General features: G+C 43.7%; 1 protein-coding gene across 1 annotated transcript in view; it reads left to right on the plus strand.

Annotated features, from left to right (window-relative positions):
* LOC126252450 (solute carrier family 22 member 7-like) overlaps positions 1 to 11,477 on the plus strand; it is a 170,676-nt gene extending 159,199 nt beyond the window's left edge. Inside the window, exon 9 of the mRNA XM_049953344.1 lies at positions 11,280 to 11,477. Coding sequence (XP_049809301.1) covers positions 11,280 to 11,477 — 198 coding nt within the window. The remainder of the gene's footprint in view (positions 1 to 11,279) is intronic.
* Positions 11,478 to 14,930: the final 3,453 nt, after the last annotated feature.

Consider the following 14,930-nt stretch of genomic DNA (forward strand, 5'->3'; position numbering starts at 1 on the left):
CAGTACTACCACAGCCACATTATTCACCAGATACCGCTCTGTGCGACTTTTTCTATTTCCAAGAGTAAAACGGCGGTCCACAAACACAATTTTCAAACAAGATGTCCAAAAAGCTGTGACGAGGGTCTTGGAGGATATTACAGAAGATTAGTTCCGGAAATGTTACCATCAGTGTCAGAAGCGCTGGAAAAAGTGTGTGCAATCAGAAGGGAACTTCTTTGAAGGAGGCAATACTAAACCTGACTGAAACGGTAAGCAACATTTTTTTCACATCAGTCTCATTACTTTATTGTCACACCTCGTATTGCAAAACTCGACATCGTCAGTGTTTCCCATATATCTCACTTTCTGTCACTCTTGCCTTTCTGTTACATATTCTTATTTCATAACATGAAAATTGGTATTTAGCAGTAATTAATAAATTTCATCCCCCATGATTGATAGATTGGTTGATTGATTTTAACAGGAGAGCTAAAACAGCTTAGGTCTAACACGCCCCTGCTCGCACCGAAACTAGGTTTATTGTGCGGCATCGCTCCCTGTATATCTAGTAAAGCGAACCAATGCGCTTAAATAGTGCAAGGAGTCCCTCTACCAGTTTTGTGTTGGACACAATTTCTTCAGGTCTAGTTGTCCCGAAGATTCTGTATTTTTTAACCTCCAATGCCATGCATTCAAAGATTAGGTGTGATGCAGTTTCTTCACCCTCATCACAGATCCTACATTTAGGGTCCTCTTCCATTATACCCATTGTGTGTAGGTGTTTTTTGAAGTTCCCATGGCCGGACATCAGTCCATTCATGAGTCTGATCTCTTTCCTGTTCGATCCCAGGATTACAGAGCTTCTTTTAAAACATGGCTTGGGCATCATCACCTTACCATGTTTTTGTTTATGGACCTTGGTGCTGTTTCCTAAGCCAGTTCCGTAGTTCTAATTTGATCATAGCTTTGGTGATTGTCAAGACAGGTTCCGGTCCAATAAATGGAGTTGTTGCTCCCATCCTAGCCAATCTATCGGCTTGGTCATTGCCACACATCCCTGAGTGGCCAGGGACCCACACTAGATACACCCTATTGCTTCCCCCTAGCTCCACCAGAGCCCTGTGGCAATCTGCAACAATCTTAGATCTTGTTGCAGGAGCTGCCAATGATTTCAGGGCTGCCTGGTTGTCTGAATAGGTGTAGATGCTACGGTCATTGTAGCACCTACTCATATTCTCCTCCACACATGCCCTGATTGCAGTAATTTCGGCTTGGAATACAGAGGCCAGTTTCCCTAGAGAGATGCTGCTCTCCAGTCTTGGCTCAACCCTGTACAACCCTGCCCCAATGCCTTGATCTGTTTTCGACTCATCGGTGAACCAAACGATGTCCCCCATACGGTGTCGAACTGTTTTCTCCCACTGCTCCCTACTTCCAATTATTATGTTGTAAGGCTTGTCGAAGGATGGGGCCCCTCTACGCCCACACCAACGTGGTGACCAAACCAAAAGTTCTACTGTCACCTCCATATAACATGTTAGTTTTTGAATCAGGAGTCACAGGATGCGGGCTGTGATGTTATCCATGCGTCTGGGTAAAATTACTCATTAACATGGTCCATCAGGAGATAGAAAGTGGACGAAAGCGATCGAAGGGTAGCGGTTGTAAGGGCAGAGGAAAAAAAGTGCCAAGGCAAGCGCCAAGGGAAAAAAACCTCTGCGACAGTAGGACGGTAGTAAGGGCAGTAGCGGCTTGCTATCTGCGACAGTGCATGCAAGGTGTGGTTATGTTAGTGCGAGGTATCGTGCATTGTTACCTTTGTCGTTGCTGGAGCTCGTTGCGGGGCTTGCTGCAGTTGCTGCGTCCCTGCAACAGTTCAACGTCATTGTACATTAGTGGGCGATCGGTCATAGATCGGCTCACAGACAGTGTAGGTGGTGTGTGTTGTTTTTAGGTTGGTCGAACATCTGGGGTTACCAGTAGTAGCTGTGTTGCAGGGGCTCGCCAGTACTGTCGTGTTAGCGTGCTATGGACCATAGATGTTTTGTTCCTAGCCAGTAGTGTCTTTGGTCTGTTATGCTTCCATCTATGGTTGTGGTCGTAGTTACCCAGAGGAAGGATAAACGGGTTGAGCGGGTGTCTCGTGTTATTGAACAGTCGTGTGGAGAGTTTTTGGAATACCTGCAAGATGGTATCTAGCCGGTATTCCCGGTGAAGGTCCGCGATGCGTGTGTAGCGCGGAGCGTTGCTTATGAGTTTGAGTACTTTGTTCTGTATGAGCTGCAGACGGCGCAGGCGAGTGGGCGCAGCGTATCCCCAGACAGGGGCTGCGTACGTCATCAGGGGTCGAATAAGTGTCATGTACATGGACCTAGACACTCTCCTATTCAGTGTGCTACGCCTGTTAAGCATAGGGTAGAGTTGTTTGAGCCTCGCGTTTGCTTTGTTGGTCACGTGTTGAATGTGGTCCCCCCAGAGTAGTTTCCTGTCTAGCCAGACACCGAGGTATTTGACCTTCTCGCGGAAACGTATTGGGCGTGTGTGTAGTGTTATTGGGTTGCAGTGCTGATGTTTGCGCAGTTGCTTCGGTCTTCTAGTGAACAGAACGGCCTCACACTTGTCGACGTTTACTCTAACACGCCATTTCACCTGCCAAGGCTCCGCCGTCCTGAGTGCAGTCTGTGGTCGTGAGTTAATGTTAGACGGCTTCCAATCCTGCGCAAGGATGGCGGTGTCATCCGCGTAGATTGCCACCGTCGTGTTGTGTGTAGCTGGTAGGTCGTTAATGTACAGGTTAAACAGTAAGGGCCCTGGGATGCTTCCTTGGGGTACTCCTGCCTGGATACCATGTCGTGTCGATTGTTTGCCCTGCACGTCTGTGTTGAAACTACTGTCCGTGAGATATGAGTGTATGAGACGTACGAGTCCGTCGGGGAACCGTGCGTCGCTGAGTTTGCGTATTAGGCCGCTGTGCCATAGACGATCGAAAGCCTTTTAGATGTCCAGGAACACCGCCCCAGTCCCTTTGTTTGTGTTGTATAAGTTTGTTATGTATTCAACGACGCAGAGGAGTTGTTGTGTTGTTGAGTGGTGATTCCTGAAACCGCATTGCTCCGGTCTCAGGGTGTCGTTTGTGATACAGTGCCTGGTGAGTCGTTTTAATATTACCTTCTCAACGATCTTGCTGAGCGCGCTCAGCGGACTAATGAGTCGGTAATTTTGTGGGAGGGAGTGGTCTTTCCCCGGCTTCCTGAACATCAGGACCTCGGCTTCCAAAAGGCGGGGAAGTGTTGGTGCTTGAGTATGGCATTCGTGATGTGTGTTAGGTAGTCTACAGCTTTGTCCGTGAACTCCTGGAGGACACGGTTTTGAATGCCATCGAGACCAGGGGCCTTCCTAGCGGTGGTATGCATGATGGCCCATTTGACTTCTGCTGTACTAGCTTGTCGGATGATGTTGCGCGCTGGTTGGGCCAGGATGCGTGTGACCTCCTGGTCGGTAGCAAGTGTGAACGCTGGGTCTGAGGGATCCAGGTTCGGTGTGAATGATGCTGCGAGTGTGAGGGCCATCAGTTCCGCTTTTTCTTCCGCAGAATATGCTGGTCCGTCGGGTCCTTGTAACGTAGGGGTGTACAGTTTCTCCCTGGTGAAGTGTCGGGCCAGCTGCCACACGCCAGGTCGCGTGATGTCCAGCCCTTCGATTTTCTGGTCCCACTGGAGGCTTGTGGAAGAAGCAATTGGGAGTTATTATATAGTCGGCGGCGGGCATTTCCCCAGCCATACCTATATTTACCTCACTCACTATGTTAGTGTGTGATTCTGGATCTCCGAATGAGACCCAATTTTGGCAAGTTTTAAGTCTGTATGCCCCAGCTGCTGCCTCCATCTGAACCCAAAGGTGAAGTGGAGGCATATCCAGCATGGCTTCCATTCCAGCGGTTGGTGTGCTGCTAATTCCACCCGTTATGACTAAGCAGGCCAATCTCTGCAACTTAGCAAGCGCTTTAGCAGCAACCCGCTGTTCTACTTTCTTCCACCATACTACGACCCCATAGGAAATCCTAGATCTAACCACTGTGGTGTATATCCAGTGCATACACCTGGGGCTTAGGCCCCAGTTTTTGCCACAAGCCCTCCTAGTACTCACTAAAGTGCTTTTTGCCTTGGAGCAGATACTCTTAATAGGAGGGGTCCATGTTAGCTTCTCATCCAAGGTTACCCCTAGATATTTCACTATCCCCTTCACAGGTAGATTCCAACTTGCATGCTGAATACCTCTCTTCGTAAATGGCACCACAACAGTCTTCTTAGGATTAACTCTCAGATCCTGTTTAATGCATCATTTTTGCACAATGTCCAATCCTCCTTGTGCCATATTCCTGACTGTGTCAGTGAATTTGCCAAGTATTACTATCACAAGGTCATCTGCGTGTCCTTGGCAGACGCATTGTCTGGAATTTAGTTCCTCAATGAGTTCGTTCACCACTAGATTCCACAATAGAGGAGACAAAACTCCTCCTTTTGGGCAGCCTCTAATGGTCTTAGTTACCATCTTTTCATTCATCATGCTAGCCTCTACCTTCCTTCCACTAAGCATGGCTCTGGTCCACCTACATATAGCGGTCCCCAGGTCATGCACCTCTGATGCCCTTACCATGGAATCGAAGGTCGTGTTACTAAAGGCCCCCTCGATATCGAGGAAGTTGCAGAGGGCAATTTCTTGGAAGTGAAGTGCTTTTTCCACCTTTCCGACGAGTTGGTGGAGAGCCGTCTCACATGATTTACCTGGTTGGTATGCGTGTTGGTTCAGGTGTAGAGTAACCCTACTTAGCCTCCTCTCCCCAACGTATACATTAACCAGTTTTTCCAATGTTTTGAGAATGAAGGAGGACAGACTGATTGGTCTCACATTCTTCGCCTTGGTATGATCAGCTCTCCCTGGCTTTGGAATGAAGACAACCTTCACTGCCCTCCAAACATGGGGAATGATTCCTACTGCTAAGCTAACCCTAAATAGCCTGCATAGGATTCTCATAAGCTATCCTCCTGCCTGTTGCAGGAGAGCTGGAAAAATTCCATATGGGTTAGGTGACTTGAACAGCTGGAATGTTCCCATCACCCACTGGATTTTGTTGAAGTTCACACTCTCCTTGGCCGATTCCCAGTCCTCCCTTCGAGTGTCTGAGAACCGTTGTCTCTCTGTGGCCACATACTGGTCTGTATTATCTGGCAGAGCATATTGAGGAAAGTGAGTTTTGAGGAGCCATTTCTGAGTCTCATGTGCTGTCTTGTTATATTCCCCATCCTCCTTCCTCAATGTACCTCCTGGATTAATTGGTACTCTAGTGAGAATCTTGTTAAGTCTGGATTGTGCAGCCATGCCTTCCACTTCCTCACAGAATGCCTTCCAGGATGCCTCCTTTGCTTGTCTCATTGCAAGATTGTAGCTGACAAGGGCCTCACGATATTTAGCCCATTGTCCTTTACATCTCGCAATATTAAACAGTCTCCGTACCTGTTTTCTTTGCGTTTCCAGTTTGTTATTCCACCAAGGAACACTCCCATTTGTACACTTCCTGATGATTGTGCAGTTGTCCTGATACGAGGTCACTATGGCAGAGGTAACAGCCTCTTCTACTTCCTCAAATTCTACTGACTTCCTTATTGTGGTTTTAATTTCCGATAAGCCTAAGTAAAGGTCCCTCCTATATGTCTCCCAGTCTGTTTACCTGGGATTTCTGTAAGTCATGGTCTGTCTGATTCCCATTTCAACCTTGAATTTAATGTACATGTGGTCCAATGAGGATGACTCCTACACCACATGCCATTGTTTGACATAGCTACCCAAGGTCATGGAACCAAATGTTATGTCAATTACTTCTTCCCTTCTGCAATTCCTGAATGTAGGTCCATTGCCCCTATTCAGGACCTCTAAGTTGTTAGCTAAGAGGAATTCAAGAAGGTACTCACCTCTACTGTTGGTGTCCTTACTGCCCCACACTAGGTTGTGGACATTGGCGTCGCACCCTACAGTTGGTCACCTTGCCGATGACAAGTCCCTACCAGTCACCTCACCTCCAAGGGATGGGGAGAACTGTCTTCGTAAGGAAGGTATGCTGAGGCCTAGATAATTTCCCCCGTGATACCTTCCTCACATTGCTGCATTTTGATGGTCACTAAGTCCCTAGAGCAGAAATCCATCATTGTCATGAAAGAAATACCATTTCTAACATAGATGCATGTTTTGGAGTTTCTTAGATTCCTAGCATAGATCAGCTTACCTCCAGTGCCTCCGTGGCCTGATACACTCCCTTTGTATAAAGAGGTTTCATGTATCAGGGCCACGTCAACTTCCTGTCTCCCCAGGCAGCAGCTCTGGGCAGCAGAGGCCCCTTTACTGCGCTGCAAATTAATCTGCATCACCTACAGGCTCCGTCTTACTCCCTTCTTTGAGGTCTTTGAGAACCCTCATGGTGACCTGCGAGAACCCTAAAAACAGTTTCAGGTCCTACTACCGCATCGCCTTGAGGGACCTCTCACCAACTTCCACCAACAGGGTTCGTCATTCCAGAGCAACCTTCTGGTTAATCACTCCCCAGTCTTCTGTCGGGACGTTTGGGTTCTGGGCCCCTATTTTTCCGAACAGAGTATTGGGAGAGACTTCCTTAAGGATCTAGGGTACCCATAATGATATCTTTGCGGTCTTAAGAAGCTCTGCTGCCATCTTGACCAGCAGCTTCGCATCTTCCCATGGGGATATCATGGGCTGCTTGTCCTGGAGTCATTCTACTGTGTGCACCCCCTCACAGACAAAATGAGTGCACCATGATCTAAATAGACCCTCCTGAAGTTGGGACCTGGGCCAGCGACCCCCCCCCCCCTCAGTCTTTTCGAAGAGGCCATCTGTACTAGTTCCTCCTGCTGCGAGGTAATACCCACCAGCGGATAACCTTCCTGGATAACTGCCATCCTAAAAACTGAGACTGCAGTACTGTTGGTCTGTTTCCCTATTTCTTGCCTTGGTTTTTTCTGGACTCGCTTTTCCAGCGAGGAAGGAGTCTTTGATTCCTCCTTTATCGGCTTACTACCTGTCTTTGCCGTTGTGTGCGTCTGCATGTCCCCTCCAACCTTCCTTTTCCCTCTGTTCCCTGAATAGCTTCCTCCTTTGGGCCCCAGACAAGCCTTTGATCTTAATCTGATCTAGCTTCTTGGTTACAGTTCCCACTTCTGGCTCAGGTCTAGACCCTGATTCAGTAGTGGGAATGCCTTCTATTGGTTCAGTCCCTGATGTCTGGGTATCTGAGGTCTCAATTTGCCCTCCAGTTTCTTTTTCTTTTTCTGTAGTCATGTCCATGTTGGTCCCACGAGATTTGGGGATATAGAAGGTCCACACCACGAATACCCCGTGCATTGTAAGGCTAATTACTCAGGGAGGTCGCCCGGTATCCTTGAGGCTCCATTTGCGCCACATCTTCCTATATGCCACATACCCCTCAGCACGGATCGCATCACACCTTGGTTTGGGTCAGGGAATAGAGTAGGACTAGGAGTGGATAGGGAAAATGGGATGATGAGGGACACTCTTAGTCTGATCCATCAGACTGGCTTTCCGGCAGTAAGTCATCTGCCTTCGGCATAACCCTCAGCTTCCTGCGGATACGCAAGCCTCTCCAATCGCACGGATATTGCTTCATCAAGGTGGTGTCCCACAGAGAGGTCTCCCCCCATGACCCATGGACCTTGCTGTTGGTGGGGAGGCTTTCGTGCCTCAGTTATACATATAGCTGTACCGTAGGTGCAACCACAGTGGAAGGGCATCTGTTCAGAGGCCACACAAACATATGGTTCCTGAAGAGGGCAGCAGCCTTTTCAGTAGTTGTAGGAGCAACAGTCTGGATGATTGACTCATCTGGCCTTGTAACACTAGCCAAAACAGCCTTGCTGTGCTGGTACTGCGAATGGCTGAAAGCAAGGGGAAACTACAGCCATAATTTTTCCAGAGGGCATGCAACTTTACTCTATAGTTAAATGATGATGGCGTCCGCTTGGGTAAAATATTCTGGAGGTAAAATAGTCCCTCATTCGGATCTCTGGGTGGGGACTACACAGGAGGACGTCGTTATCAGGAGAAAGAAAACTGTCGTTCTATGGATCGGAGTGTGGATTGTCATATCCCTTAATCGCTCAGGTAGGTTAGCAAATTTAAAAAGGGAAATGGATAGGTTAAAGTTGGATATAGTGGGAATGAGTGAAGTTCGGTGGCAAGAGGAAGAAGACTTCCGATCAGGTGAATATAGGGTCATAAATAAAAATCTAATAGGGGTAATGCAGGAGTAGGCTTAATAATGAATAAAATAAATAGGAATGCGGGTAAACTACTACAAACAGCATAGTGAACGCATTATTGTAGCCAAGGCAGATACGAAGCCCATGCCTACCACAGTAGTACAAGTTTATATGCCAACTAGCCTCGCAGATGAAGAAGAGATTGAAGAAATGTATAATGAGATAAAAGAAATTATTCAGATAGAGAAGAGAGATGAAAATTTAATAGTCATGGGTGACTGGAATTCGGTTGTAGGAAAAGCAAGAGAAGGAAACGTAGTAGGCGAATATGGAATAGGGGTAAGGAATGGAAGAGGAAGCCATCTGGTAGAATTTTGCACAGAGTGTAACTTAATCATAGCTAACACTTGGTTCAAGAATCATGCTAGAAAGTTGTATACATGGAAGGGGCCTGGAGATATTACAAGGTTTCAGATAGATTATGTAATGGTAAGACACAGATTCAGAAACCAGGTTTTAATCTGTAAGACATTTCCAGGGGCAGATGTGGACTCTGACCACAATTTATTGGTCATGAATTGCAGATTAAAACTGAAGAAACCGCAAAAAAGTGGGAATTTAAGGAGATGGGACCTGGATAAACTGACAGAATCAGAGGTTTTAGGGAGTTTCAGTGAGAGCATTAGGCAACGATTGACGAGAATGGGGGCAAGATATACAGTAGAACATGAATGGGTAGCTTTAAGAGATGAAACAGTGAAGGCAGCAGAGGATTAAGTAGGTCAAAAGACGAGGGCTGGTACAAATCCTTGGGTAACATAAGATATTTTGAATTTAATTGATGAAAGGAGAAAATATAAAAATGCAGTAAATGAAGCAGACAAAAAGGAATACAAATGTCTCAAAAATGAGATCCACAAGAAGTGCAAAATGGCTCAGCAGGGATGGCTGGAGGACAAATGTAAGGATGTAGAGGCTTATCTCACTAGGGGTAAGGTAGATACTGCCTACAGGAAAATTAAAGAGACCTTTGGAGAAAAGAGAATCACTTGTATGAATATCAAGAGCTCAGAAGGAAACCCAGTTCTAAGCAAATAAGGGAAAGCAGAAAGGTTGAAGGATTATATAGAGGGTGTATACAAGGGCGATGTACTTGAGAACAATATTATGGAAATGTAATATAATGTAGATGCAGATGAAATAGGAGATATGACACTGCGTGAAGAGTTTGACAGAGCACTGAAAGACTTGAGTTGAAACAAGGCCCCGGGAGTAGACAACATTCTATTAGAACTACTGATAGCCTTGGGAGAGCCAGCCCTGACAAAACGCTACCATCTGGTGAGCTAGATGGTTGAGACAGTGGAAATACCCTCATATTTCAAGAAGAATACAATAATTCCAAACCCAAAGAAAGCAGGTGTTGACAGATGTGAAAATTACCAAACTATCAGTTTAATAAGTCATGGCTGCAAAATACTAACACGAATTCCTTACAGACGAATGGAAAAATTGGTAAAAGCCTACCTTGCGGAAGATCAGTTTGGATTTCTTTAAAATGTTGGAAAACGTGAGGTAATACTGACCCTACGACTCATCTTAGAGGATAGATTAAGGAAAGGCAAGTCTACGTTTCTAGCATTTGTAGACTTAGAGAAAGCTTTTGACAATGTTGACTGGAATACTCTCTTTCAAATTCTGAAGATGGCAGGGGTCAAATACGGGGAACGAAAGACTAATTACAATTTGTACGGAAACCAGATGGCAGTTATAAGAGTCGATGGGCATGAAAGGGAAGCAGTGGTTGGGAAGGGAGTGAGACAGGGTTGTAGCCTATCCCCGATGTTATTCAGTCTGTATATTGAGCAAGCAGTAAAGGAAACAAAAGAAAAATTTGGAGTAGGAATTAAAAACCACCCAGAAGAAATAAAAACTTTGAGGTTGGCACATGATACTGTAATTCTGCCAGAGACAGCAAATGATTTGGAAGATCAGTTGAACGGAATGGATAGTGTCTTGAAAGGAGGATATAAGATGAACATCAACAAAAGCAAAACGAGGATAATGGAATATAGTCGAATTAAGTCGTGTGATGCTGAGGGAATTAGATTAGAAAATGAGACACTTAAAGTAGTAAAGGAGTTTTGCTATTTGGGGAGCAAAATAACTGATGATGGTCGAAGTAGAGAGGATATAAAATGTAGACTGGCAATGGCACGGAAAGCGTTTCTGAAGATGAGAAATTTGTTAACATCGAGTATAGATTTAAGTGTCAGGATATCGTTTCTGAAAGTATTTGTATGGAGTGTAGCCATGTATGGAAGTGAAACATGGACGATAAATAGTTTGGACAAGAAGAGAATAGAAGCTTTCGAAATATGGTGTCACAGAAGAATGCTGAAGATTAGATGGGTAGATCACATAACTAATGAGGAGGTATTGAATATAATTGGGGAGAAGAGAAATTCGTGGCACAACTTGACTAGAAGAAGGGATCGGTTGGTAGGACATGTTCTGAGGCATCAAGGATCACCAATTTAGTATTTGAGGGCAGCGTGGAGGGTAAAAATAGTAGAGAAAGACCAAGAGATGAATACACTAAGCAGATTTAAAAGGATGTAGGTTGCAGTAGGTACTGGGAGATGAAGAAGCTTGCACTGGATAGAGTAGCATGGAGAGCTGCATCAAACCAGTCTCTGGACTGAAGACCACAACAACAACAACAATAAATTTCTTAAATTTTCTGGTAGTTATTGGAAATATGGATAAGTAACCATCAAGAACACTTCAGTATACAACTTACAAGTAACAATATTGTTGACAGGTCTGATGCAACAGTTAAGTAGTTTAAAACTAACAGGTACGAATAATAACCTAAACGGTAATATTGTTCTAATATTTCGGTTGTCTTACTTTCTCATACTCCTCTCCAAATTTTGTTCTTCTTTATTCATTTCCGTTCTTTTACTCTGACATCTTCTTGTGTCTCAGTTCATTCTACTTCTGTTACAGGGAGGTTCCGTGGACCGTAGGGTCCCATTCGCCATCTTGTCGGCGATGAACCTGCTGGGAGCATTCTCAGTGTCCTTCTTGCCGGAAACTGCGCTGGAGAAGTTGCCAGAGTCGCTGCAGGACGCTGCCATCTTTGGGAGAGGCCGCCCCTACTGGAGTTGGAGACTTACGCCCTCGCCTTCATACGTTCAAGAATAATAGGTTCCCTCGAGTTCGGCACAATCTCCCTTTTTATCTTGCATACTCGGAAATGAAGAACAGTTTGTCTACTCAAATACGGAAAACAGCGTTAGCGATCATGCTCAGACTGGCTGGTCGCACCTGATCAACGACTTTAAACAGGGACGACTCTTGTGTGGGAGATAACGAGGCTGCCAGGTACATCACAATATTTGTGACATTGGAGATACGTACTTTAGAAAAAACTTAGAAAATCTCAATATTTATGTTCGGTACTCGTTGCTTTCCCTCCACGTCACAAAAAAAGAAAGAAATGCTCCTGCTTCAAAGCAGCCACAGCCTACGTCATCATGTAATAAAAGCATTCGATGGCTCTGAACGTCCATGTCACAGGCCCAACGAGCTGGTTCAGCTGTGCCTTCAACAAAAGATAGCTCTCGTATCTGTTGCTAAGATATATGGAAACTGCCTTACCACTTGTGCCCAAATTTGCCTTCCGCCCTGATATTTGTCAACTCACCGTTGCCCCTCTGGTGAGGAGGAACCATCCAATTTGTGCACAACTGAAAGTTCAGATATCTCAAGTTTCTTAGTGGATGCCAGTGGAACCAAAGCTCTTCAGGTACCACAATGTGACTGAAGTCGTGGTCAAACAGCCTGAAACCTCTCGATTACCATTTCTAGCTGCTTCCGAACAGCGGCCAGTTCGCCTTGTAATTGTAGGAAAGAGGTATAGTCACTATCCGTCTTCCGCAACGTAGAAATCTGAGAAGGGTTTTAAGTCGAGTCATCATACAATCAACTAAATAAAGACCGAACGAAGTCTCCTAAAATAGATTAAACTACTGCAATTTGATGCTAATCTACTGAATTTACGAACTAAAAAGAATAAAAAGAAGAAAACAAGAACGAATCCAGGCGTATTTTAAACAGCAATAACATTTTACTCGTATAAATTACAGACACTGAGCACGTTTACACCGAACAGATACACATAGTATGGGAAAAGTTAAAGTCTTACGCAAGTCTGTTAAAAGTAATCTAAAAGTGATGTATTTATCAATTATTCCTGATTGTACACCCGATGTCAGACATATAGAGCAAATTACCGCGATCACTAAAATTGTTTATATTGTCAGATAAACTGTTGGACCCTCCGTGGATACGTCGTAATTAATCAGCTGCAGAAAATGTTACTTGAAGACTTACTTAGACAAGATATGATCATCGGAACAACATGACACCGAAGGAAAGTATTCATAAGAAATTTGGGAATTGTTTATGTAAACCCCTGTGAATTTTATGTTTCTTCCACTTTGAATCATGAGAAGAATTGATCCGCTTCCTAGTGTGTGGAAGTGATCTCTTTCTTATTTTGTGTTGTTCAGTATCTCAGTATCGTCTATCAGATTATTCACGGCACCACGCTAGCCTCTAGAGTCATGTACAACCACCAATAGTAAAATCTTTAAGTAATAGTCTTTGACTAAATGTAACAATGTTCATACTTCTCCTAGATAAAGTTTTTCAAATGTGTATTAGATCACAAAAGAAACGTTCTTCGAAATTCGTGTCCTATGATAACAAGGGCAGTAGCCCATGGGCTCCTTACAAAAAACTCCTCTTTCAAGTTTGTCGTCGGCATTTGACATTGTACAAAGTCAACATGACCAGTCAAACTAGAGTTTAACGTCACATGGATGAGGACATCTTTAGAGGGGGATAGAGGAAGAATGAAGCAGCAAATCTTTCGATCCCTTTCAAAGGAACCATCCTGGTATTCGCCTTAAAAGAATTACGGTAATCGTGGAAAACTTTATCTACCTTAGTCTGGTCAATGAGTCAGATTGCTCGATATGTAATAGATCAATGTCTCCATTCTAATTGTAATAAATGAACTGGAAAATACCGAATAATATTTCAAGAAATAGTTGAGCGATTTGGAGTTTTAGAAATTTTATTGTAGGTGCAGGACAGTTGGTTAAGGAAATTGAGATTTCTGCCAAAACTTACTTGGAGGTAAAGAAATTCGTTCAATTACGAATCAACATAGGAAATCTCTACTGACTCCAAACAAAAATTTAGAGCAAACATATAATACTCTATACTGGACGTTGAGGAAAAATTCAAGTACTATTATTTAATGGTAAATGTGGTAGGTGCCTTTAAGGATCCAATAAAGAAAAGACCCAAGTAAATAATGGACCCTTGTTACTGCTGGGAAAAGCTTTAAGGCAGCCGAAGGTGAGAGGAATTTTTTTCCTATTCCCTTGAAGGACTAGTTGTTGCTGGACTTCGCGCAGAACTGTCATAAGTAACCAATATCATAATAGAAACCAACACTTGAAATGTGGGCTGTTCTATCTGGCACAACAAGTGTAAAAATGGGTGTCCTTATCTGATTATAGTCCTCCACATTTTTAAAGATCTCTATATAACTTTCAAGAGAACGTTTTTGAAATTATGGGTAGTTAAAAAATACCTCCAAAAGCCAGTAAGGCAGCTGGGCACAATCGTCAGTATTAGCAGACAATAACACAATTTGGGAGCAAAGCTCTGAAGTCCCTTTGAAAGATTTTCCCAGCGAGAAAAATACCACTGATCTCTTCATAAAAGTGAGACTCAGAATTTAACGAGTTCTGATTGTTCCTGTCACGTTAGAAGATCATTTTCAACATATCGGTCAAAAATACCGCGTAAATATTATAAGTGCTGAATATGTATATTAAAAGAATTTTCATAGTGTTTCTTAACACTATCCGTTTATTTTCACTTATTTCTCGGATTCTGTTTAGTCCCAGTTATTAATCATGGTTTCCCAAAATTTAGTTACTGTATAATCCTTTTCTTGGTAGCATAAATGGATTTAATTATGACTGGATTCTATTACACGTACGAAGAGACACACAAAATCATTAGGGTTCATCTTTTTGTGTAGGTCATATTATCCTGAAGCATTAAAAAATGACTTCAGTACCCCAGGTCAAAGGAAGATTTTAATGGCTTCCTTAGGTTGTAAGGCAACTGGATATTCTCTCCAAAAAAAAGTCCCATCCGCAATCCCTATGTCCCATTTCCGGCTGAGAGTTGGCTGAAAAGAACAGAATTCTCCAATGAGCCAGATCTAAAACAGTCTACAGTGATACATAGACAAAAAAAACTGAATTCAAATTAGTGACATACATGCTACAAACTCAGTACAATACTACCTACAAACATATGTAACTACTTATCGTGGTAATCGGGATTGGTAGTTTTGTTAAATTCTATATTTACAGTGATAAATCAAAAAATAAATACTGAATCTGCAATATTATTCACATTGTTAAATATTTGGGCTAGCATCGGACTCTGAAATAACCCAATACTACGACAACATACTTACGGACATGGGCTATTCCCAAGTAAGCACGAAATAATATTTAATACACAGCTCGCGACTCACCGCCTTCTATTATGGAGAGAAAATAT

This window comes from Schistocerca nitens, chromosome 4 (genome assembly GCF_023898315.1).
Source record: "Schistocerca nitens isolate TAMUIC-IGC-003100 chromosome 4, iqSchNite1.1, whole genome shotgun sequence".
In the NCBI taxonomy this organism is placed as follows: domain Eukaryota; kingdom Metazoa; phylum Arthropoda; class Insecta; order Orthoptera; family Acrididae; genus Schistocerca; species Schistocerca nitens.